Source organism: Triplophysa dalaica, chromosome 8 (assembly GCF_015846415.1).
Source record: "Triplophysa dalaica isolate WHDGS20190420 chromosome 8, ASM1584641v1, whole genome shotgun sequence".
In the NCBI taxonomy this organism is placed as follows: Eukaryota; Metazoa; Chordata; class Actinopteri; order Cypriniformes; family Nemacheilidae; genus Triplophysa; species Triplophysa dalaica.
This window is the reverse complement of record NC_079549.1, coordinates 6,072,229-6,096,563: the sequence shown is the minus strand read 5'-3', so window position 1 is coordinate 6,096,563 and position 24,335 is coordinate 6,072,229. Positions and strand designations below refer to the sequence as shown.

The 24,335-nt window shown below is 40.4% G+C and overlaps 1 protein-coding gene and 1 pseudogene across 2 annotated transcripts; one reads left to right on the top strand and one right to left on the bottom strand.

The window, feature by feature from the left end:
• Positions 1–8,443: 8,443 nt before the first annotated feature.
• On the bottom strand, positions 8,444–11,107 carry LOC130427546 (uncharacterized; annotated as a pseudogene).
• A 7,238-nt stretch (positions 11,108–18,345) lies between these two features.
• Positions 18,346–23,896, top strand: LOC130427133 (cell surface glycoprotein CD200 receptor 1-A-like). 2 transcript variants are annotated; one of them, XM_056754187.1, is made up of 7 exons: positions 18,346–18,695; positions 19,803–19,889; positions 21,205–21,504; positions 21,815–22,075; positions 22,834–22,924; positions 23,073–23,136; positions 23,293–23,896. In XM_056754187.1, the coding sequence occupies exons 1-7, from the start codon at positions 18,626–18,628 to the stop codon at positions 23,383–23,385; spliced, it is 966 nt and encodes a 321-aa protein (XP_056610165.1). In that variant the 5' UTR covers positions 18,346–18,625; the 3' UTR covers positions 23,386–23,896. The 2 variants fall into 2 exon arrangements, with proteins under 2 accessions (XP_056610165.1, XP_056610164.1); XM_056754186.1 differs by lacking the exon at positions 19,803–19,889.
• The last annotated feature ends 439 nt before the right edge of the window (positions 23,897–24,335 follow it).

Sequence of the window (24,335 nt, the reverse complement as noted above, 5' to 3'; positions counted from 1 at the left end):
AATCGTGGTTTTTACATAGAAACATTTTGTGACGATCCTGTCCTTTCTGTTCTTGGATTTCGTGCCTTGCCCCATGTTCCGGATTATATTTGGATTACCCTGAGTGCTTTTCCTCCCCGTGAGTTCTGTCCTAGTATTTCGTGTTTTGTTATTATTATTTTATTTGCTATCATGTTTAATTTCTTCCCCTCGTGGAGAGTTTTCTGTTTGTGAGTACTAGTATCTGTTTTGCCCCATCGTGGGTTTTTTGTTATTTAAATAAAATTCTTTGCTTTAACTTCGTCTGCCTGCATCTGGGTTCTGCTCATATGTTTCGTGACAGAATGAACCGAACCCAAAGAACCCAGCGGGCAGCAACGGACTCCATGCGTGCTTACCAGACTCGTATACTGTGTGGATTCCGGCAGAGGGGTATCCCCGTGAGAGAGTTCGCCACAGACTTCCTGTCCATTGCGCAAAGCACGGATTTCACGGAGGCAGAGTTGAAGGCAATCTTCAACGGCTGCCTGGATGAACCCTTTGTGCAGGCTGACATGCGCATGACGAGTGCTCTGGGCTTCGTGGACTGGCTCCGGATCGCTATGGATCGTGAGGAGTCCAGGGCGCTACCCGTGGCGGAGCCTCTCACGGGGCCGGGACCTACCCCAGAGAACGACCCCTCTCAAGTCGGGGTTCCGGTTGTCACCTTGACCCCTGACTCCTCTCCGCCACCAGCAGGACTCCTTGGCGGACATGGGAGGAGAGAGCCTTGGAGGCCCTCCTCGGAGGAATCCCGGTCGGTGCTTGCCGTGCCCTTCGTCTCACTGTTGCAGCCAACCACCAGTCCGGTGGCCCGCCTTAAAAGGAAGAAGCAACGGAGAGAGGCGTGGTGTCCGTCCCAGCCGGCGTCCAGTCCGGTCCAGCCGGATTCGCAGCCGGCCGTCCAGCCGGAATCTCAGCCGGCCGCCCAGCCGCCGTATTCTCAGCCGGCCGCCCAGCCGCCGTATTCTCAGCCGGCCGCCCAGCCGCCGTATTCTCAGCCGGCCGCCCAGCCGCCGGATTCTCAGCCGGCCGCCCAGCCGCCGGATTCTCAGCCGGCCGCCCAGCCGCCGGATTCTCAGCCGGCCGCCCAGCCGGCACATTGTACTTTTCCTTATTTGTTTGGACACACCCCTCACCCCAGCTCTCCCAAGCCCCCACCAGCCTCGCCCGGTTTTTGTAAGTCCCCACCGGTCTCGTCCGGTCTTCCTAGGTTCCCTCATGTCCCACCCATGCCTAGCGTTCCCAAGTTTGGTCTGCCTATTCCCCCCCCTCCCTTCCCTTTGATGTTTATCTTATTGTCTAACCCCAACCCCTTCATAGTTATGTCGGCCCTGCCCCTAGTTTGTTGTGTTTTGTCTGTGTGGTGTCTGTCTTCGTTCTTGTCTATTTTGTCCCGCTGATTTTTTTGTTTTTTTTTGGCCGCTCGGTGATCGGCTCTTGGAGCGGGGGTACTGTGACGATCCTGTCCTTTCTGTTCTTGGATTTCGTGCCTTGGGACAGGGTTGCTACAGTATCATGTCTTGTGTGTATGTTTTGTTTTATGTGGAGACACGTGGCGGTATGTTTGGATAATTCGCCGCGTGTCATCCTGTGTTCCGTTAAGCTCCGCCCCCTTGTTTCTCCGTTAGGCTCCCTTAGTGTGTTATCTCCGTCACCTGTCTCCCATTAGTGTTTAGTCTTGTCACCTGCCTTTCTCCGTCCCTGTGCAATCTCCCCTCGTTATTATGTCCCCATTTAATATCTCTGTCTCCCCTCACACCTTGTTCGGTTCATTGTATTGTATTTGTCTTTCTTGCCTTGCCCCATGTTCCGGATTATATTTGGATTACCCTGAGTGCTTTTCCTCCCCGTGAGTTCTGTCCTAGTATTTCGTGTTTTGTTATTATTATTTTATTTGCTATCATGTTTAATTTCTTCCCCTCGTGGAGAGTTTTCTGTTTGTGAGTACTAGTATCTGTTTTGCCCCATCGTGGGTTTTGTTTTGTTATTTAAATAAAATTATTTGCTTTAACTTCGTCTGCCTGCATCTGGGTTCTGCTCATACGTTTCGTGACACATTTTTTTTTTACTTTTCATGTACAAATACTACTGTTGAATTACTTCAAAGTGAATATGAACTTGCTTTCTCTGCGGTCTGAAAAAATACAGAACATCTTTCTGTTTTCTGAAATATTTTTAGTGATTCACATAATTAAACAAAAAAGGAAAGTTTACCTAAACTATAAATAGAACATATTTAGGGCTGTCAAAGGAATAATAGCGAATAATCGCATCCAGAATAAAATCTGCCCCTCCAGATTTTTCTTGGCCCCCTCCAAAAATATCACCCAATGACAACAGGTAATTGTGACAACAGGTACATTTTTTCCTGGTTTCTGCGGTGCAAACACAACAAAAAGTGGGTACTTGCAGGAGATCATTGCAGCACTACAAATTGTGTCTTGGAATTGTTTTTTTTTGTTGGGGGGACCAAAAATGGTTTTTTTATGGTATTGCTGTGAAGAACTTTTAGTAGCAATTTTTTTAAAGTTACTAAATAGTGTATGGGACATGCTTGCTGAAATATTTCTGCACAAACCAGAGCTCCCATCTCTCATCGCTAGGGGTCACCAGCTGCTCAAAATTTGCTAAAGTAATTCACAACACAGGCTCATTGGAAATTCGTATCTCTGTCTACATTTTTGCATTCCCCGAAATATGTGGCTCTGGGTACAAATTGCTGGATTATTCAGGTATGTATTTTGTTGTATGCAGAAATCTAGACAGATGTAATATTGACAATATCCATGTTTAGCAAATCTCTCAGACTTTCTTAGCTTGTAAATTTCTGTTACTGTGATTTGATTCATGCTATTATGAGATATTTTAATGTGTAGATACAATAAGTAAAGGGCTTCATATTCTCATTTATGGCATTTTCTGTCTCATGAAAATTTTAAAAGGAACAAATTTTAGATTTGTTTCTTTCCCTTGTTAATGCCCTCCTTTATAACAAAAGTAAATTAAAGGCATTGCTCACATCTTTGAGAGACAAATTGTTGTTTTTAACTTCACAGGCGGTAATATGACACACATTCAGTACATCAGTTCGAGAATGATAAACTTGTTGTTGTTATAAAACATGTGGTTGAGTTGTCATGCACCTGCTCTACAAAGGATTCAACTCTTTGATTCATCTTAACTTGTTCCACTACCTGCTGTTGTCTCTTCAGTTGAGAGAGACACTGCAAAATACAATGTGTCACACAAAAGTGTTAACTGAAAGTACATCACTACACTTCATTTCACCAGACTGGAACTGATATGCCGTAAGTGACACAGTCTTTACAGTAAACATTTTAAGGAGATTGTGGTGGCTAGTGCTGTTAGATTTGCATAATTTATGAAAGCATGTTTGTGTGTGGGCGTGTTTATGTGTTTAATGTGTGTTAAACAACTAGTATCATTTGTTTATCATAATCTTTTATTCATATATTTTTTGTTCAAATAATCTGCAAAATACAATTATAAATGGAGTTTATGCACGAGAGATATGCTATCAAAATATTAATGTGTGTTTGAGAATCCCAACCAACCTGACACAGCAGTAATGGCATAACCAATGGTGTGAGTTTGGGATGGCAAATTTACAATTCTAAAACATCCACAATTCTCCTGTAATGTAATGGCAATGACTGCACACGAGACATAAAGGCCAAGCTTTGCTCGTACATCCATATATACCGCCTACACAATACATTAAAAAATAGATGTGCTCGTACAACCATATATACCGGAAACAGAATCAAATCATCTGGAAACAATAGAGAATTGTCTAATCATAGGTGAACAGACTGCTTAGGTCTGTATAGCTACAATTCAAACACAATTCCACAAATCACAATAAAAGTATTTTAATATCCACACATAATAACAATGAGATCCCATGAGAGAAATATCATTTTTACTTAGACAGGGACATACATGGGGCAACCAAATCCCAGGTCTATATGCACAAAAGTTCAGAAATCAATAGGATCCACTGTAAACTTTGCTGTAATTTCGCATTCATTTACAGTAGATTTATTGTTTTTTTAAGCATAAATGTATCTTGTTATGTAAATGGAACATAATTAAGAAGGTGTAAATATTTGTAAATAAAAGGGAAAATGTTTAGAATGGAATGGAATGGAATGGAAGAATGTAAGGGAGCTGAAAAGGGGGTAATAGACTCGAAAGGAAACATAAGAAACTTAAACACACGAATGCTGACCAAATGTAAACATCATTGATTAAAGGAAAGAAGCTGCATTATGCACAATGTCTGCACAAGAACTACACTGAACAACATGTTTCTGGTCTAGATATTCTACCAGCTTAGCAGGAACACTGTTACAAACAACTGGAAACGACTTGAATCTGGGTGCTAAAACCAGGGTAACACTGTCTTTTAGATATGATTGATTTAATTGGTTGTAAAGACATACATTTTCATGTTCTTGACATAATCTAATATTTTCAATTCAATTGCCATTCACATTTCTATTTTTGAATCTTTAAAAAGAAAGAGGCCTACATAAGTTGTGTATTAAAAGGTAAATTTCAACATACTGTATATTATCGGAAGCATAAAGATGTCACATACTGACATACTGTGCAGAAAGCAAATGTTTTCACATGGCTGCAGTGGTTAACAAGGCAGTCAGGCAGGAAGTCAGTATTTTCATATGTGGGGAAGAAAATGAAACGATAAAATGATACAAGTGAAAAAAAGCACTTAAAGAGAAGCTAAAAAAACTTAGGATATTATAAAAGGATATTTTAAACAGAAATGTCAGGCTTCCGAAATTTTTTGTTCATTTCTATGCACTCAATACTCCGTTGGGCCTCCTTTTGCATGAATTACTGTACCTTAGGTTTTGGTGTTACAATGTGATGAACAATAGGTCAATAGAATTTTTTTCATCTTTAGACCAAGAACTAATATAAGAGGTTTGTTCAAATACAATTTAATGTAATATATTTTAAATATGTTTGTATTATTATAGATTGTGAAGTCTTAAGGTGCCATTTATAAATATGAATTCATATTTATGTATTACAGGTTATATAAGTCATGCATAAACATACTTTGTGGTCAAGCTCAGAGCTGGCCAAATATACACATTATTACTAAGCAAAACAATATATTTATAAAAAATATATTCAAAACAAGGTAAAGAGGCCTTGTGAAGAATGTTGTTTAAACACCTGGGCCGCAGCTACTCCATGTAACATTTAAAGTGGAATTGTTCCTAACAGTCACATCATAAATGTCATTTTGTTCCATACACACTTGCTTTTATGTTCTACATTCAGATATTTCTAGTCAGGTGCTTCTCTCGAGAGGAAGAGAGATTCGTCATGGCATGTGCTCTCAGAATAGCAACAAACACATACAGAAACACTAAAAAAAACATCACATGTGCATGAGAGAACAGATTCAATAATGAGGAAATTATGTCGCTCCCTTTACCAAATGCATTCTATACGTCTATTGCACGCAAATGCCCTGTTCACTCCAAAGTCTCAACTCCAAAGGGGTCTGCCATGGCACATCTATGAATGGCATAGGAATGAAGACTATATTTGGAATGTTACCCATGGCGGTTTGGTACAGATATCAATCTGACCAATCTAGCTGAAAGACAGCTATGCCATGCACCCATTCCATATAACAAGTTGTATAACCGATTGAAAATACAAAAGCAAGATCTGTTTGCTTGCACCACAGCGTCTTAGCCTACTTCTTGTAAATAGAAGCTCCGGTTGTATCGTTTTGAATGCTGAGGTGAAATCCAGAAAAGGAAATGAGCTATACAGTAGTTTTAGGCTTGTCTACATGTTTCTGGATCAGCTGTTACAATGTTACTACAGCATCTTCAGTACTTTATCCAACTGATGCGTCATTTACCCTCTACTGATTTTTACAGCTGCTTTACTTTTTTTTAAGGCTTTTATAAAATAATAGGAGTTTAGGCTAGAGATATTAAATGTGATGTCTTCCACATTGCCAGAATAATATGAGTATAGGGAAATCTGAAAAATAAGATGCAAACATGTTCAAAAGATTGTCTTTCCCTCAATTCTATTCTACCCCTCTGGTGAAAATGAAAAATGAAAATTCTGTCATCTTTTACTTATCCTCAAGTTGTTCCAAACCTGTGTACATTTATTTTATCTGATGAACACAAACAAAGATTTTTTGGAAAAATGTTAGCATCTGACATTTCTGGGACATCACTGACTACCATAATAGGAAAAATATTGTATCATATTTTGGTTCTGTTGAAAGATAGATATATTAAGAATGAATGAGGCATTTATGTAGTGCTTTATTGTACACCCAATGCACTTTACAATCATATGAGGGGGGTCTCTTCTCACCCACCACCAGTGTACAGCATCCACTTGGATGATGCGACGGCAGCCACAGTACAACGGTGCAAGTGCACTCACCACACACCAGCAGTCGGTGGAGAGGAGAGAGAGAGATAGAGCCAATTCAAATGGTGGGGAATATTAGAAGGTCACGATTGACATAGGGCGAGAACTGCCATGGGATTTTGAATGACCACAGGGAGTCAGGACCTTGGTCAGGACATCTCATCTGAAGGACGGTGCTTTTTTACAGTATAGGTTCCCCATCACCATACTGGGGCATTAGGACCCACACAGACCACAGGGTGAGCGCCCCCTGATGGCCACACTAACATCTCTTCCAGCAGGAACCCAGCTTTCCAGTCTTGTGCAATAGGGTGACATGGATGTCTTGACCAATATTTATATTATATTTTTGAAGATATTAAATATCTGTCTCTGCCAAATTTTGTATTGTCTATTTGATGATATTAGATATTTGAAGAATTTAGCAAAGCAAACAGTTCTAGACACCTTCGACCCTTTTAATTGTTGCAGAATTTTCACTTGTACGTGGAGTATCCTTATCCAGGCACTCAATTTGTTCTTAGTTTTACCCAAAATTGTTTTGTTATTACTGTATATGTGATATATATTCTCTGGATCAAACATCAGTTGTAACTATTTTGGGGTTAAGGAAGGAAGTGACTAGCTGTTAAATAAGACATGTCAGGGAGCGATCAATTTTGTATAGAGGAAGAAGATAAATGTGCAAAACACTTCAGAACTTTCTAAATGCTCAAAATGTGTTTGCTGAGATATATAAATACTCTATATATGAAGTATATGTTAGTAGAATAATGATTTACCTCAAAATGGTAGGGCTGTGTATTTTAATCTAATGGGATTATAATTTGTCACAGCTAAATTAGGTTTTTCCATTAGTCAATGCACTCAATAACCAGAATATTGATCATGCACAACAGCTCTCATCATCTAACCTCATCAAATACACTATAACAAAAAAGCCTCAGCCACAGTGTCTGGTCTCTATTGTGGTGAAAGATAAATATCATAGCGTATGCTGGTATTACTGGTGATCTCCAAAATCTCCACACCCTGATATAATTCTTCTCCTTCGTTGGTTCGCATGTCATCTCCAGTCATCCCATCTCCACCTCAACAGCCCAAATCCTGGATCGTACATCTTTCCTGTCACCATCCCTGGTAACAGAAGAAGATTCCTTCAGTACGATCATCTGCATTCCATTCATATGCCTGTTTTACTAACCTTCTGTTTTGAGTCTTCTTACATTATTATGTGTATTTTTATTTAGTGTGTACAGAATATAGAAAATATTTTTGGAGGGGAGCAATGGCATTTACTGTAAAATTGTAAAACAAACCTATTTACAGCACCTGGAATAGTTTGTAAACAAGAAATTTCACATACTGACTCCAGGCAGCAATGGCGAAAAGATGTTTCCAAGTGCCAAAGTCCTTGTTCATTTCCAATATTTTTAATTCGGATTCTGATTTTTTTCCTCCTTTCCTATAACTTTGACTTCAGAGAACTCGTAAATATGCCTTTGTAGACCGCATTTACTGTTTGCTCATTTGCTAAATTAATGCCTAGGGGGGGGCACGGTGGCTTAGTGGTTAGCACGTTCGCCTCACACCTCCAGGGTTGGGGGTTCGATTCCCGCTTCTGACTTGTGTCTGGAGTTTGCATGTTCTCCCCGTGCCTCGGGGGTTTTCTCCGGGTACTCCGGTTTCCTCCCCTAGTCCAAAGACATGCATGGTGGGTTGATTGGCATCTCTGGAAAAATTGTCCGTAGGGTGATTTTTGCACTGTTGACTGTTTATTGAGTTATGAGTAGCCTACTCTTATTTATTTTATTGCATTTGTTTTTCGGATTTGTTCTATTTTTTAGATAATTAGATAATTTGGTATAAATATTTAAAGATCTTTTGAAATCTGTTTTACAGTAGGTATAGTCAGAATGTTAGCTAAGATTAGTAACATATACATCTTTTGATGCACTTATAGACACATCATCACTGATGGCACACTGTTACCCAAGTGTGACTCAGCCTGCTCGACTGCTTCCCCCGCCCTCCACTTCCTCCTAGTTCTGACTATGATGCCAGCTCGGGAGACTTTTGGGTCACTGGATTCCCTGTACAGCAGCACCTCTCTTTCACGGGTAACCATGAACTCCTCATTCAAGCTGCTTATGGGGAGCTTCAGTTCCCTTTCTGTCGGTCTCTCGACGTTGTGTCGAGAACGACAGATGGGGTTCGCCCTTGAGAACCAATCAACTCTGACTACTATAGAAAAGGCCAATGAAATTTGGCGAATTAAATTTGCATGCCGGTCTCCGCCCCCGGATGTCCGGTATAAAAGAAAGCCGGCGTGCAGCATTCATTTACCTTTTGTTCTTCAGAGCCTTCGCTCATGACTACGAACAAAAATAATTCAACAAATTCTTCTTCTACATTGCCGGATCTACAACGTAGAGCAGCGGATCGTCCCTACCTGCAGCGACCTTCCCCTGGGCGTCTCGGCAGTTCCAGAGGTGTTAGAGATTTTTTTCTAAAAAGTCCAGCTCCGTCCAGCTCCGTGTCTGTATTGGAGGACAGTAGAAGTGGAAGGCTGTCTCCAAGCAGAGGCTGGCGCAGTGGATCGTGGATGCCATTACGACGGCATTCCGATCTCAGAATCTCCCATGCCCATTGGCAGGGGCTCACTCCGCATGGGGTATAGCCACCTCCTGGGCACTGGCCAGAAGCGCCTCCCTAGCAGACATCTGTTGAGCTGCGGGTTGGGCTACGTCCAAACACCATCGCAAGGGTTAAAATCCTTCGCGTAAACCCGGTGTCAGCCCACGTCCTACGTGGCGACATGTAGGACTGGCATCCGGGGGGCGCGTATGCCTGCGAAAGCACCTTTCCATCCTCCAGTAGGTTGGGTCAGTGTGCTATCTACCTTTCTTCTTACCCAAACAAGGGTAGGAGGTGGCCTCTGCAGCGCATCCCCAATTAAGGAAGTTGCACTTACCCGGTGTAAACCCGAGCCGGACGGCCTCTCGCCAGTAGAGAGCTAAGGCCCCGTCCGTTAAAGGTTACCGGTCAGGGCTGTACCCATCTTTCTCCAAGAAAGCTCTGGAACCCCCCGACCACCACACTGGAAGGTTACAGTTTCGCGAAAGCATCGAGCTGACACGCCCAGGCCTGTTACCGTCGCTTCGCTAGAGATTGTGACGCACTACAGCATTGTGGCGTTTTCCAATGGCAATCCCATCTATCGTTCTCGACACAACGTCGAGAGACCGACAGAAAGGGAATGTCTTGGTTACGTATGTAACCTCAGTTCCCTGATGGAGGGAACTAGACGTTGTGTCCCTTATGCCACAACATGTATCGTATTCTGCTGCAGTCGTGAGAGGCTCTCAGGCTCTTCAGAACAAGAGGTAAATGAATGCTGCACGACGGCTTCCTTTTATACCGGACATCCGGGGGCGGAGACCGGCACGCAAATTTCATTTGTGAAAATTCATTTGGCCTTTTCTATAGTAGTCAGAGTTGATTGGTTCTCAAGGATGAATCCCATCTGTCGTCCGACACAACGTCTCGTTCCCTCCATCAGGGAGCTGAGGTTACATACGTAACCAAGACGTTTGTTGTTCTGCCCGTACAAAGCGATATTACTCAGGCTTCGTGGCAGGCCCAGCCATCTACGAAGCTAACAGCTAATCATCCTCTTGAAGCCCTCTACTGTTGTTATCGGGAACTCGTACACAAGCAGGGACCATAGGATCCTGGGGAGAACACTGTGCTGGTAGATCCAGGCCTTGAATTTTCCTGGCAGACCCGATTTGTCCACTGCGGTCAACCACACCTCCAACTCCCGATATGTGGCCTTGATGGATGCAGTGTCCTGCAGGTTGCAATCAAAGGTGTTGCCAAGGCTCTTAATTGGTTTCTCGGTGACTGATGGAATCTAGGTGCCTTCCAGAGAGAAACGGAACTTGTCAGTCACTTTCCCTCTCTTGAGCACCAGAGACCTAGATTTTGCAGGCTTGAAAAACATCGCAGCCCAGGTGATGATCTTTTCCAAACCCTGAAGAATCCATCGGCATCCCGGCACTGACGTCGTTGTAACAGTCAGGTCGTCCACAAAGGCTCTGATGGGGGTCTGGCAGACTCCAGACTTGGTTAGTGGACCTCTACACTCGACTTCAGCTGACTTGACCAGCATGTTCATGGCCAAGGCAAATAGGATCACTGAAATCGTACATCCAGTGATGATTCCTTTCTCCAGCCTATGCCACTCGGATGTGACTGTCCCACAGGTGACTCTCAGTTTGAAACTCTTGTAGTAGTCCACTATTAGGTCCCTGATTTTGCTTTGGACATGGTGCCGATCCAGTGCTGTTTCCATCAGTTTATGGGGAATGGATCCATATGCATTGGTGAGGTTGAGCCACAGCACTACTAGGTCTCCTTTCCCTTCTCTTGCCTCTCTGATCAACTGCGTGACCACACCTGTATGCTCGAGGCATCCTGGAACCTTTGGTATTCCACCCTTCTGTACAGAGGTGTCGATGTACTCATTCTTCAGGAGGAACTCAGTCATCCTACAGGCTAGGATGGCAAAGAATATAACCCTCAGGATTAACCTGCAGTTTAACCCGCAGCTCGACATATGCTGCCAGCGAGGCGCCTTGGGCCAGTGCCCACGAGAAGGCCATAATCTGCGTGGAGTGGGCTCTCACTGCAATGGGCATGGGCGATCTTGGGATTGGAAGTAAATAGCGTTCACAATCCAGTGCGCTTGTCTCCCCTTGTGCTGTCTCCCAAAACAGACAAAGAGCTGCTCAGAACTTCTAAGGTCCTGTGTGCGGTCCAAGTAGAGGCGCAGTGCGCGTACTGGACACAGCACGTTGGAGGTTGGGTCTTCCTCTCCAGAGGTGAGCGCCTGCAGGTTCACCACCTGGTCCCGGAAGGGAGTGGTGGGAACCTTGGGCAGGTAACCGGGCCTGGGTCTCAGGATCACGTGAGAGTTGCCGGGCCCAAATTCTAGGCATCCCTGGGAACGGAAAATGCCTGGAGGTCCCCCACCCTCTTGATAGAGGCGAGCGCCATCGACAGATGAGAGAGAGAGGTGTCTCTGAGGGGCTCAAAAGGGGCCGTACCAAGGCCCCGTAGGACCACGTTTAGGTCCTAAGAGGGTACGGAGTGCGGTCGAGGTGGATTCACCCATCTCGCGCCCCTGGATGCGCCCCCCTCTCAACGTGGATAGGGTGAGGTTACTCTCTAGTCTCTGCTGTAGAAAGGCCAGCACGGACCCGATCAGGGAATTCCGTGGGTTCTCCCCTCGGGAAGAACACCAGGATTAGAAGAGCCGCCACTTGAATGTGAACAGATGCCTAGTGGTGGGGGCACTAGCCTGCAGGATGGTTTCTCTGACCGCCTGTGGCAAGCCGCTCAAGGTCTCCTTGTCCCATCCAGGAGCCGGGTATGGAGATTCCAGAGGCTTAGCTGGGGGTGCCAAACCGTGTCCTTCTCTGCGAGAGAAGGTCCTTCGTCAGGGCAATCGGCCAGGGGGGTTGCCGTCAGAGCTATGAGGTCTGAGAGCCAAGTCTGGGTGGGCCAGTAGGGCGCAACCAACAGTACCTGATACCCCTCTTCCCGGACCTGTGCAAGAAAGCTCAGAAATGGTCGGTGTCGGAGAAACGGCCGGTGTCGAGGGAGAACAGAGACGTGAAAGAACGCGTCCTTCAGGTCGATTACCTCGAACCAATCCTGGTGATGAACTGACTCCAGGATGCGCTTCTGCATCAACATCCTGAACGGCAGCTTGTACAGGTAACGGTTCAGGAGGCGCAGATCGAAGATGGGGCGCAGGCCCCTGCCTTTCTTGGGCACTATGAAGTACGGGCTGTACAGCCCGGAAGACATCTCGGTTATAAGGACGGGTTCGATCGCTCCTGTCGCCAGGAGGGCGGCAACTTCCTCCCGAAGTACGGGGGCGCTCGCACCGAGGTGTATCGAATGCCCCGAAACTTGGGCGGGCGCTTGGCGAACTGATTCACATAACCGAGACGGATCGTCCTCTCTAGCCATCATGACGGGCTGGTGCTCACTAGCCAAGCGCCCAAGAACCGTGACAGAGGAACCAGATGGCTCTCCTTCACCGTGCCCCGGAGGGTTGGTCCGGTTGTGGACAGAGCGGTCACCCCGCACAGGCGACCCCTGGGAGGTTGAAGACTCTGCTGACTTACCTGCTTTTTGGGGTTGACCGGCGCAACGTCCTATGGAGGACCCCAGAAACCAAGAATCCAGCCACGAGCGCTTGGGAGAGGGCGGCGTACCGCACTGCAACCCAATGCTCACGGTCGCTCAGTTGAGCATGGCCGACATCTCCACTTCGGACTCCTCTTGAGCTCTTGAGATCAGAGAAATCCTCTGCGTCTGATGCCAGGAGGTAGCTGTCCGATGCGTTGACAGGGAGTTTGTTCTCATCCCTCTTCTGAGTCTGCCCGCAATGGGACGGTTGACCGCCGCCCATTGGGGATGCACCAGGTGAGCGTACTGGGGTATGGGTGGTCCGCAGAGCCGGAGCTGGCGTAGCGACATCCATAGGGACCCCCAAATCCCCGCTGCTCGCAGAAGCTGTCACCAAGGCCAAAGCGGCAGTCGACGCCTGGGAAACAGACGGGGTGGTGGCAGGCATTCACAAATAATGCCTCCAACCGTGACCGCATCACCTTGATCGCCATGTTCTCGCAGACAGAACATGCGGGATCAACAAAACCGGCCTCAGCGTGCTTGACACCCAAACACATGAGACAGGTATCATAGCCGTCTGACTCAGGGATGAGTCTGTCGCACTCCAGGACACAGCTACGAGACATGCCCGCAGCTGTGGAAAATCTCGGCCCTGAAAAGGGCCTGCCCTTTTAGTTCTGTGGCTCGCACGCCGAAACGCCCAGGGGAAGTTCGGTATTAGTGGGGGACTGACAAAAGGGGAACATTGATTCCATTTCATTTTTATGAAAGTTAATTTATTTTCCCTACAACACAACACATATGTCAAAAAGAGAATGATAATGAAAATAAGTAGTCCAGGCGTTCTCATTACAGCAGAAGGAAAATGGCACAAATGTAAACTATTCAGTGAACTTTCTATAATGTGGTTGTTATAAAAACCTATGTGTGGGTTATCATGCACCTGCTGAAAAAAAACATTTCCCACCCCTGCTGACAGATAAGTGTGTTAACTTGCTCGACTAGCAAGTGTTGTCGCTTCTGTTGAGGTTGAACGAGAAAGGTTTCGAGATACGATGTGTCACACAACAGTTTCAGCTGAAAGTATGCTGCTCCATTACACTGCATTTCGCCTTAGCTGAGGTGACTTGCTGTAAATGACACAGTCTCTACAGGAACACCATGTAGTGGATTGTTTGTTTGCGGTTTGTGCTGTTAGTTTTGCACATATTAAATATATGCGTGTGGGAGAGTGAGTGTTTGTGTGTTCAAAAAGGTAGATGCTTTAAAGAAGACATTTACCACCAAAAAATTCTAAAAAAACTAAAATAAATATATTTTTGGAAAAAAAATCAAGTTTCTTTAAAAAATGTACATAATTCTTACACAATAAATAATATTAAACACAAGTAATAATACTTTTGTAATATTCACATATTTTTTCGATCTCAAGTAGGCTACAGTAAGTATCCCACAAAACTTAAGCCATTGGTAAACTGATCTGATGGGAAATTACATGATCTGCCACAGAGAAGTTTCCCATGTTTCCATCTATGAAAGTTCTGACCCACTAAATACGTGATTTCTGGAACAACTCTTCAAACCCACAGATTGCATTCAGAAGAAATGGGTAGTCACAATTTCCTTGTAAGGAAAGCTTATTTACATACACCTATTCTACAAAATGTTTGAACAATGTTTGAACGACCACTGAGACACAAAGGATTCCAGGCCACCACAATATTAATTTAGATCTGATATGAAGGAAACACATGTGTCAGTGTCATTATTACATATCGCCTCTGAAATACCTTTTAGGCCGAAACGTGTTTACTTTAAAGGGGTGATTTCATGAAAAACAATGAACAAGGTTGTAAGTACCGATATTTATTAAGGAAGACCACAGGGACCTTGGCAACTTAAAAGTAGATAAAATGTCACTGTGACACCTTTTGTCCGTTCATTATTAGAAGCAATGTCTGCGGCTGGTAAACATGCGACGGGATTGTCCTGCATAATGTTAATTTGACTTAGAGAAATTGAGGTGTGTTTGTCTGAGTATCTTCACTTCAGATAACTGTGTGAATGGGTTGTAAACACGCGACACAAGCTCACTTGCACTTAAAGAGACACACACCAAAACAGCCCGTTTCTCCTCACTTGTAAAAGTGGGCATGTAGAGCATGGTGTATTTAAAGGGTGTTTTTTACTGAAACTTCACAGACCCCTATGATTTATATTACATTGTGTAAAATTAGAAAAAAATCCCCCCTTTAATAAATAACTTTGAAACTTTGTTTTTTATAATAATTGATGGAGCGCACAAAAAGTAAAGCATACAAACAGACAAACATTTTCTTGTTCTTGTTTATCAGATCACGATGAGTTGTGTTTTGTCCGAAGGCGTTATGAGATAGTAAAGGTTCTGTTATCTGTCAGCATTTTTGTGCATTGCACATTTGAGAACGTGTTGCATTTTCCTAATCAATACCATTTCATCAACAAACTCACCACACAGACACAACTGACAACGCTAATATCCATGTATGATCTGGGGGTACCACTAACCGCATCCTGTGTGATTGCATCTGCCTGAACTATGCACAACATTTGCACAAGATTTTTTCTGACGGTGCTGTTTTTCCTAACCTTGCTTAACATAAACATTTCAGGGGCCATTTCATGAAAATCCGATTTTTCCATGTTTATGTGCTATAATCGTGTCTCTGGAGAATCTGCCAACTCAGAAAACGTGAAAAATGACAATGCAGTAACTTTCAATGCAGTTAACTGTTTATGTAAGCTATCTCTGCGAGACTGTGAGAAAACGAGCCGTTCAGATTCCTTTCCCCTTCTGACTTAAAACGGCCCCAATACACAGGAATATGACAATCTCTTATACATCTTGAGTACCTATAGAGCAGTATTGCATACATCGTATCATCGAAGAGTATTTAGTTTGATCATATTTACAAAACATAGATACAGCTGTATGAATATTTCCAAAATCATACGGCGCGTGCGGATGGGAGGGGTAGGCTGAACTTAAGCACATTGTCAACCAAACACAGACATCAGTTTCATTCATTGCATGCGGTTCATTCCGGCATCTTCTAGGGCTGGGACGGCTACATATATAAGTTTCAAACAAAATATCCACAATTTATATAACATTTATCACCCAAATTCAGTGAACAAACAAACACCTGAACTTCGCAAACATATGCTCTCTCTCTCCTGCACACAAGTGAAAGTGACGTCTGGTCATGCTCCTTCTCCTGGTCTCAATGCTTTTCCAGGAGAATTGTCCTACTAGGGACTAAGAATTTTTTTCACAAAACAAGTTCCTTTAAGTTTTGTATGTTCGAAAAAATCTTTCAGAAACCTGTACGATCACAGGGGGAGTGTATTGAGCAGAGAAATACCACGTTATATGCGCAACTTGTTTTTGGACATGTTGACCATGTTAAGCAGGAGAAGACACCACGTTTAACATTGTAAAGAAGTCCAAATGCATGACACATCCTTGCAGCACCCCTTTAAGAAGCCATTCTTACTACAATATTACTGTTCCTTTTTCTGAACATGTCCACCAAACGGAGTGCTGTTGGAGTTTTTTTTGCGTGTGAATTAGTTCCTACACCATGGCAAAAGTAAGCAAACCAGAGCAATGCATTCTATCTGACCAACACAGAACATTGTTCCCAGCCTCACAGGAGACAAGAACAACCTCAGTTCTCGATTTGGGACAAAGCTACAGTCGTTTCTGTGCTTCTTTTACTTATAGAAAGCAGTGTGTATGGTTTTTGTAAATACGCGATCGGTTTGCGATGTGTGTTTTAGCACATAGAAAACATGACGCCTTTGTTAGGAGTCTGTTTGCTTATAGAAAACAACGTGTTTGGTGTTTAAAGATGAGACACGGCATTTCTCATTCGCTTTATATTACCCTTCTTTCTTGTTTTGACATTGAAAGCACACGTTTTATGCTGAAAAGGGGGAGGAGACTAGCGGCTCATTAGCACTTAAAGAGAAACTGACCAAAACCAAAACCACCCAGATTTTGCTTGGGCCACTCCTAATATATTCATCTGAAAAAAAATAAGTAAACTTAAATACTAATTATGAAATTCTTAATAAATACTTTTTTGTATCATCTCAATAATAATCGGTCAATTTTATCACAGAATTTTTAGAAAATTATGCAAATATGTCCTCATATAACATATATCCCCTTTAAGTGCACTATTGTTTTTTCTAGTTTATTTGGTATGGTGTCCGAAAGCTGAGTGAACTACTTCATTTCCTATATTCGTTGACTCTTTTTTTAACCAGCAATGCACTTTGACGGTACAACTGATGTGATTTCATCTTGGAATTAGATGGTTCTTTTTGTAAATGTTGTCTCTCAAAATTGAGTTTTTCCTCATATATTCTGAGAGAATTTATTTACATTATGTAATGCATTTTTCTATATTTTGTGTACATTTTGGGACCATTTAAGAAAGCAAAAAGGTTTTATCTGCAAAGCCAAATGGAAAAGAAAAACTTTGAAGCTCGTTCTCTCAAAATTGCTAAGAACGCAGATAGAACCTTCTAAGTCCAGGCGACGGTTCCTTCACTAACTATATATTCCCCATAATACAATGCGTGACAGCCATCTGATTAAACTCAGCTGGAGGATACTGATAGTAAACACCACAACAATGTGTTTCTACACTTGTTTACACATTGCTTGTTCTTGTTTATATATATATATATATATATATATATATATATATATACATATATGGATTAAATGTAATAAATGCATTCTTAAAAATTGGGTTATTTTTAACCTAGTGTTGGGTCTAAAGACACAGTCCCAACCATATGGTTGGGTTAACACACAATTGACAAATGACCCAACAATGGGTTAAAATTTTGGGTTGAAACAACCCACCATTGGTTAATTTACATTTAGTAATTTAGCAGACGCTTTTATCCAAAGCAATTTACAAATGTGATAAACAATGGAAGAAATTTGGAACAATAGACAATAGGACAACAAATAGCATAAGTGCAATAAAACTTGTCTCATACAGTCTACCACAGTATTCAGAGCTAAAAAAAATTCTAACTCAACAGTTGGATTCGACCCAAAAACATAACAGTAAATATGTAAACTAGACTTATATAACTTATAAATGAATGTGACGCTGTGACAACATTGAGAAAATTAACTTTATAGTTACAATCCATGCAGCCACACAGATGAAATATAAAATAAATATGGAAAAGTTTAAGCCATATTTTGGGCTCGGTTTGCATCGGCATGGGGGATGGCCAAACTCCAGGCTCTTTTTCCAAACAATCCTAAATTGTGCGGTGTATTTTTAATTGTTGCACTGAAAAAGGATGACTTCCTGACTACTGAAAAAATATTTTCATTTTCATGTCTATTTTACAGACATTACATTTTTTTAGATATAGTAAAGAAGAAGAATGTGAGATTTTAATTTTTTCATATGGTATAAAACAATTTACTGAAATCTTGTTTCTGCCAGACTGGCAGACTGCAAAAAGAAAAGGTTTGTATATGACTGCAGTGGTTAACAAGGCAGGAAGTCAGCATTTTCATATGTAGGAGAAGAAAATGATAAGTGTTCAATACAGCGTCATGTGACAGAAAGGAACAAAAGGAGGGGAAAGAGATGAGAGAAGAAAAGGATTGAGTGAAATATTGTCAGAGAGAGAGAAAACATGTTGTAGCACGGATTAAACATGTATTGCTTCATGCTGAAGACATTGAAAAAAATTTGAATGTAAAAAAAAGACAAACTGACGAACTGGTTACGATATCTGAAGGTGCCCTGATTTACTACACAACAGTTTAAATCTGGACTCAAGAGTACTTTTTCAAGAAAGAACAGACTTCTCAGTGAAGAGTTAACAGTTTTTTTGGAGCTACAAAATGATGAACAATCGGATGTTGGTAGCGATCGTATTTCTGAGCTTCTTTGTGACAAGAACTCATACAAGAGGTTTGTTCAAACACATTTGTGTGATGTGATATGCTTCATATCTGTATGTTTTGGTCCCTTATGAAAGCTTGGTGCAGTTATTAAAACTTATGTAGCTATATGTTTAAAGGGATAATTCACTGAAACATTTAAATTCTGAAATCATGTATTCATGTAAATCAAAACTGGTTTATGACTCATTTTTGCAACGAAACAAGAAAGATGTAATGAAATGTTTGAATGATATTGTGTAAACTCTTTTTTTGGGGGTATAATCTCTATAGGAACATTGGGTGAACTACACCAGTTTCCCTTTCTATTTTCTTTATTCAACCATTTGCTGTGTGGTTAAAATCTTAGACATCAAGTGATTCATTATGGTTTAAACCTGTGGTGAAATTGAAAGTGTACATAATAACAGTTGGTCAGTGTGGGTGGGTTGGCCTTTATAAAGCTCCACTTACTGAAGAAAACTATTTCATGCAGATTTTGGCCTTGTGTCTCTGTGGGGTTGAAAAATGTGGAGAAGAATGAGGAATCTGATCTCTCATGCACACGTGATGGCTATATTTGTATTTCTGCATGTGTTTTTGTTGCTATTCTGAGAGCACATGCCATGACGAAGCTCTCTTCCTCTCTGGGGGGATTCTTGGGGGGAACTGACTGTCTGAGGTTTTTGAGGCTAAAATATGCACCTGACAAGAAATCTGTGAATAGAACATATAGACAAATGTGTATGGAACAAAATTACATTTCTTATGTGACTGTTTACCACAATGCAACTGTAGATGTTAGACAGGCTTGTATGGCAGTTGTTGATCTATGCCAGGTGTTTAGATTACTTTGGATTAAGGCCTGTTCCTCCTACAATAAAGTAATATGATAATCTAGGTCTGTAAAATATCTATAGAATGTTAAGGAATGTTAAATAAAGTCCTATCTAAATTCTATAATAATTTGACTAATATTACATTACTAATTCAGTTGATAAACTTTGTGTGATCAGAACATTACTGAGAAACTAACTGAAACTGGATTACTTGAGTGATTATCTTTCCTTGTTCTGAGCAGTCATATTAACCTGTTTATTAACCTGTTACTAACATGCTGTGTCACTAACCATTTAAGGAGGAGATCAAACCATCTTTGTGGGCCCTAACTTAATACAACAGAGTCAATCTTCTATGTCTGATGAACTGGAGAGTAAACTCACAGGTCAGAAAAATGATTTTGTATCTGATGATTTTGTTTATATGGGACTAAACTGGCACTGGTTTTGTTCTCTGCAAAAAAGTTGAGAAAAAGTCAACATAACTTTCAATGAATGTGAAACGTCCATCTCCCAAGGTCAAACCAAACATTTTATGAGCTCTTTTGATTAGTATTATTTTTTTCACAAACCTGTGATTAAATTAAGGGAAAAGCTCTGTTTTGAGTTTTTGATTAATTATTTACAATCAAATGTTTTTAGTGATGTAATAAACAAATTTTCTAAATTAAATAGAAAAGTTTTGGGTAACACTTTACCTTTAGGTTCCCTTTATAAGGCATTTGTAAATGTGCTTACCGAGATATAATCATTAAACTTTTGATCATTTTTTAACACTAAATTCACAAAGGTAGTCGTAAAATTGTTTGTTTGTAATGTTTCATTAATGATTCAAACACTTCCAATAACTATTGGACTATTTTACGACTACCTTTGTGAATTTAGTGTTAAAAAATGATCAAAAGTATAATAACCAGAAAACATGATCAAAAGTTTAATAACTAGAAAAAAATATTTCTTATTTATTTTAAAAACAGAAAGTTTGCACACAAGTCTACATCTGTGTGAATCATATATTTAGAAGTGTTGAGATCCCATGAAAGTACACTTTCAAGAAAAGTGGGTGCCCTGTGATGTATTCATACACAACTTCAAAAACCTAATTTATAAATGTAAGGAGTTATAAAATGTTAGCAAACCATGAAAGTGTGCCTTAATATAGTGGATTCATGTGTACCCTATTTAGTTAGTTATAAACATTAGTAACCTGTGAAAATGCACATTAATATGATGTGATTTATTCGTATGACACATTTATAAGCAGTTATAACTGTTTTATAACGCATTTGTAAATTATGTATTATTCATTTATGAACAAATTTATAAATGCTTTATGAAGGGAAACTTAATGTAAAGTGTTACCAAGTTTCTTTGAATATTTGTAGAAAATTTTGATTTATACAATAACGAGGCTGACAGGATTGGACACAAAATGGAAGTACAATACTACAGTATGTTTAAATGTGCGAAAAATGCTTAAACAAAATGGGACCCTAAATGATATTCATGAAAATGTCAAGTGTGTGACATTTATGTCAAACTAAAGCTGCTGTATACTGTACTGTAACTATTTTAGGGTTAGGGAAGGAAGTGATGAAGAACCAGCTTGGCATGACAGGGAAAGATATGAATTGTGAAAAAAACTGGCGTTATATGATTATATTTGAATTGTATAATAATTATCTATATATATTTCTGCAGATTTCAGAGCTCAAACTTTTATCGAGGGAAGTGATGTCATTTTAAAGTGTGACAGTCCTAAAGTCAATTGGAACGAAATAATTTATATCATTTGGAACATCAGCCTGCAAAGCAAAAAATGTTGGCTTGGCATTGAATCGTCTATTCAAAACTCCACTTGTAATGATGGAAAGAAGCTGTTCAACTCTTCAGATGGAATTTATTTATTAATTCCAAAGATTTCAAAAGAGGATGAAGGATCTTACTTATGTGATCTATCATATAAAGGTGGTGGCTATGGACAAATGGTGAATCTCAGTGGTAAGTAAATAAGTTATTGTATAACGTGAAAAATAAGGTTTTGTTGTTAGATTTAGTTTTCATTACCAATTGATCACTAATCAGTGATTAACAGCCACCAAAGGAGTTTGTATACCGAGTTTAAAGTTGGTCCAAAGCATGTAGACTCCTTTTATAACACAATCTTTTGTTACCCATTTTCTTTCACACTTTAGCTTTATGTTTCTTGTCTATTTTGTTGAGTTCCTAAGCTATTAAAGAGATAAATATGGTTTTGATATTGGTAATGCTTTGAACTGATATTATACTGATATTTTTATTTTTACTGCAGTTCATCATTTTACCAACTGGCTGGAGGTTATCAATGGTCAAAGGGTTGCCGTCTGTCAAGCCAAATATGAACAATCTAAACCCACTCTTCAATGGGAACCCGCCTTGAACTTTTCATCCAATATTAGTAATACCAGGAATGGTGATATGTCTTTTATTGTGGAGAATCGAGTGTATTTGCCGGATAATTTTACCATCAGTAACCTCACCTGTGTGGTCACATATCCCCCCAGTTTAGCGCAGCGAAATCTTACAAATCTAGGTAAGCAGGATTTTAAGATGAACATCTCAAACTTGATTTCGTAGTATATGGGCACTTCACTTTTACTTTCATGGCATCATTGTTGTTTTACCCTTTTGATCTTATAACATTAAAATCCATCATTAAAATGTTGATAAACCAAGAGAGAAATGATCATAAACATTTAAATGTTTTTCAAATTGGTGTGGTTCAACAGGGCTTAAAATGGGCCTTTAGAAAATGGCACATCTTTCTGCACTGTGTAAAATAATTAAAATGGCAAGGTTTTACATTAAATATTAATAATGCAAACAATTACTAAAACATAAAGATTCATTTTAATTCACTTAAAACTGGGATAAAATGCCAACCAGTATAACATCGCGGCAGCCCTTCTGGTGCCCTGTATCTCCATATTTTTTTATTTATTTTATTATTAGTCACCTTTTATGTTTGTCACTGGGCTTTGCAAATATCTAATGCATGAAAAGTATTTACATGTGCTTATCAACTTTGACAACAAAGTATTTAACCATTTAAAAAGTATTTTCCTGTAAAAGAGATCTTTTACAGAAGGTCAGCTATATAATGTATTTGCATTATATAGCTGACCTTCTGTAAAAGATCTCTTTTTCTCAGATAGCAAGATATGCAGAAAGGTCTTTAACAAATTATATGTTTTTGTGATTCATGTTCAGCCATGTGGCATAAAAGAATTAGGAGATATTGATGAATTACTTAATAAAATAACTAATCTTCTCCCTTTTCTGCTCTTACAGAAACTATTACCATAGCAGTCTGTTCCATTTGTTTTATTCTTGTATTTGTGGCTGTGGTTCACATACTACACAAGAAGCTGAACAACTTAAGGTGGGATATTTTGATGCCTTATCAAAACCTTTTTGCGTATTTTAATAATCTAGCCTAACCCTTTACCCAAATCAAAGCCAGGGTACAATCATTTATCGTCACAGTCATGTCTGCCTTATTAACATTTATATTTGTAATGCCATTTCAGTGCATTGAAAACTATGTGTTGCAAATCCAAAATCTCAACACCAGCTGAAGAAAAACCACCCCAGGTAGAGAATTAACCTGTCAAAACATATTTACAATATCTAGATATGTTTAGTTACAAAGACTGTGTATGTTTATTTACATATACAATCTTCAATTTAGATTAACTGTAAATGTACATTTGTCACATATCACTAACTTAAGCATATGCTCTTTTTAAGCCGCCTGATGTAGAAGAGCTGGAACCCTATGCGAGTTATATACAACGTGTCAACTCCATCTATAACTCCTCTGCTGAACTCTTCAACGCCTGAGAGGCAGAGCACACAGACACTTTACGTGATGACATACGATATCAGGAGAGTGATACATGCTGAAGATGAATTAGGACAGAAAAGTGATGCATTGTGGTCAAAATCATACACATGAACAACAATACTCGTGGAAAAAGCAGTCATTTCGAGAGTGAATCCCCGAAGCAAAAGGACTCTGACTGAGGAATAAAAGTCACACTGAGTCATATGATGAAATGTGATGACCGACAAACATTTATCATATTTAGTGTATAGGAAAGAACAAACAACTTACTTGGCGGTGATATCACTAATATGTAAATTTGTAGAAACTGTTTTTTTGGCGTTACTATTTTTAATTTGAACAATTATCTTTCCGTTTACCTTTGTACAGATATGTTTTCTTTTACAGTGTTTACTTTTCAAGCATGTTCAGCTTACTTTGTCTTCTAAAAATACTAATGTGGACCTTGCACAAGAAGATGTTATTACTTTGCACACAATTAAGTAAACAAACTTTATTATAACTTTACACTTCAGAGTTGTATGTGTATTTACTATGATCTTCATTCACTACGGGGGTAATTAATCAAACCATTGAACTATTCGATTCCGACAAATGGTTGTATAGAAAGTCAGACCCTTTGAATCAGTCATCTCACGGTTCTCTTCATTTGAATGATTCAATGTGAAGGGAAGCGAAGTGGAAACTCAGGGGTAACTGTACCTCTCAGAGTTCTTGTCATTTGAAAGGAAAGATCAGGTACGCCCTCATATGCTGTATCATATATCACACATACTCCTGAAGAAACTGAAACTGGTGGGATGGAATAAACCCCTTTTGACTTTGATAATCTCTTGGGGTTCCCCAAAAGCTTTGACAGTGAGGCCTTTTATTCAAACTAAATTTAGATCTTAAAGCTTCGTTCTGGTTTCACTTATCTGTTCTATCTACACTAGCATCCAACATG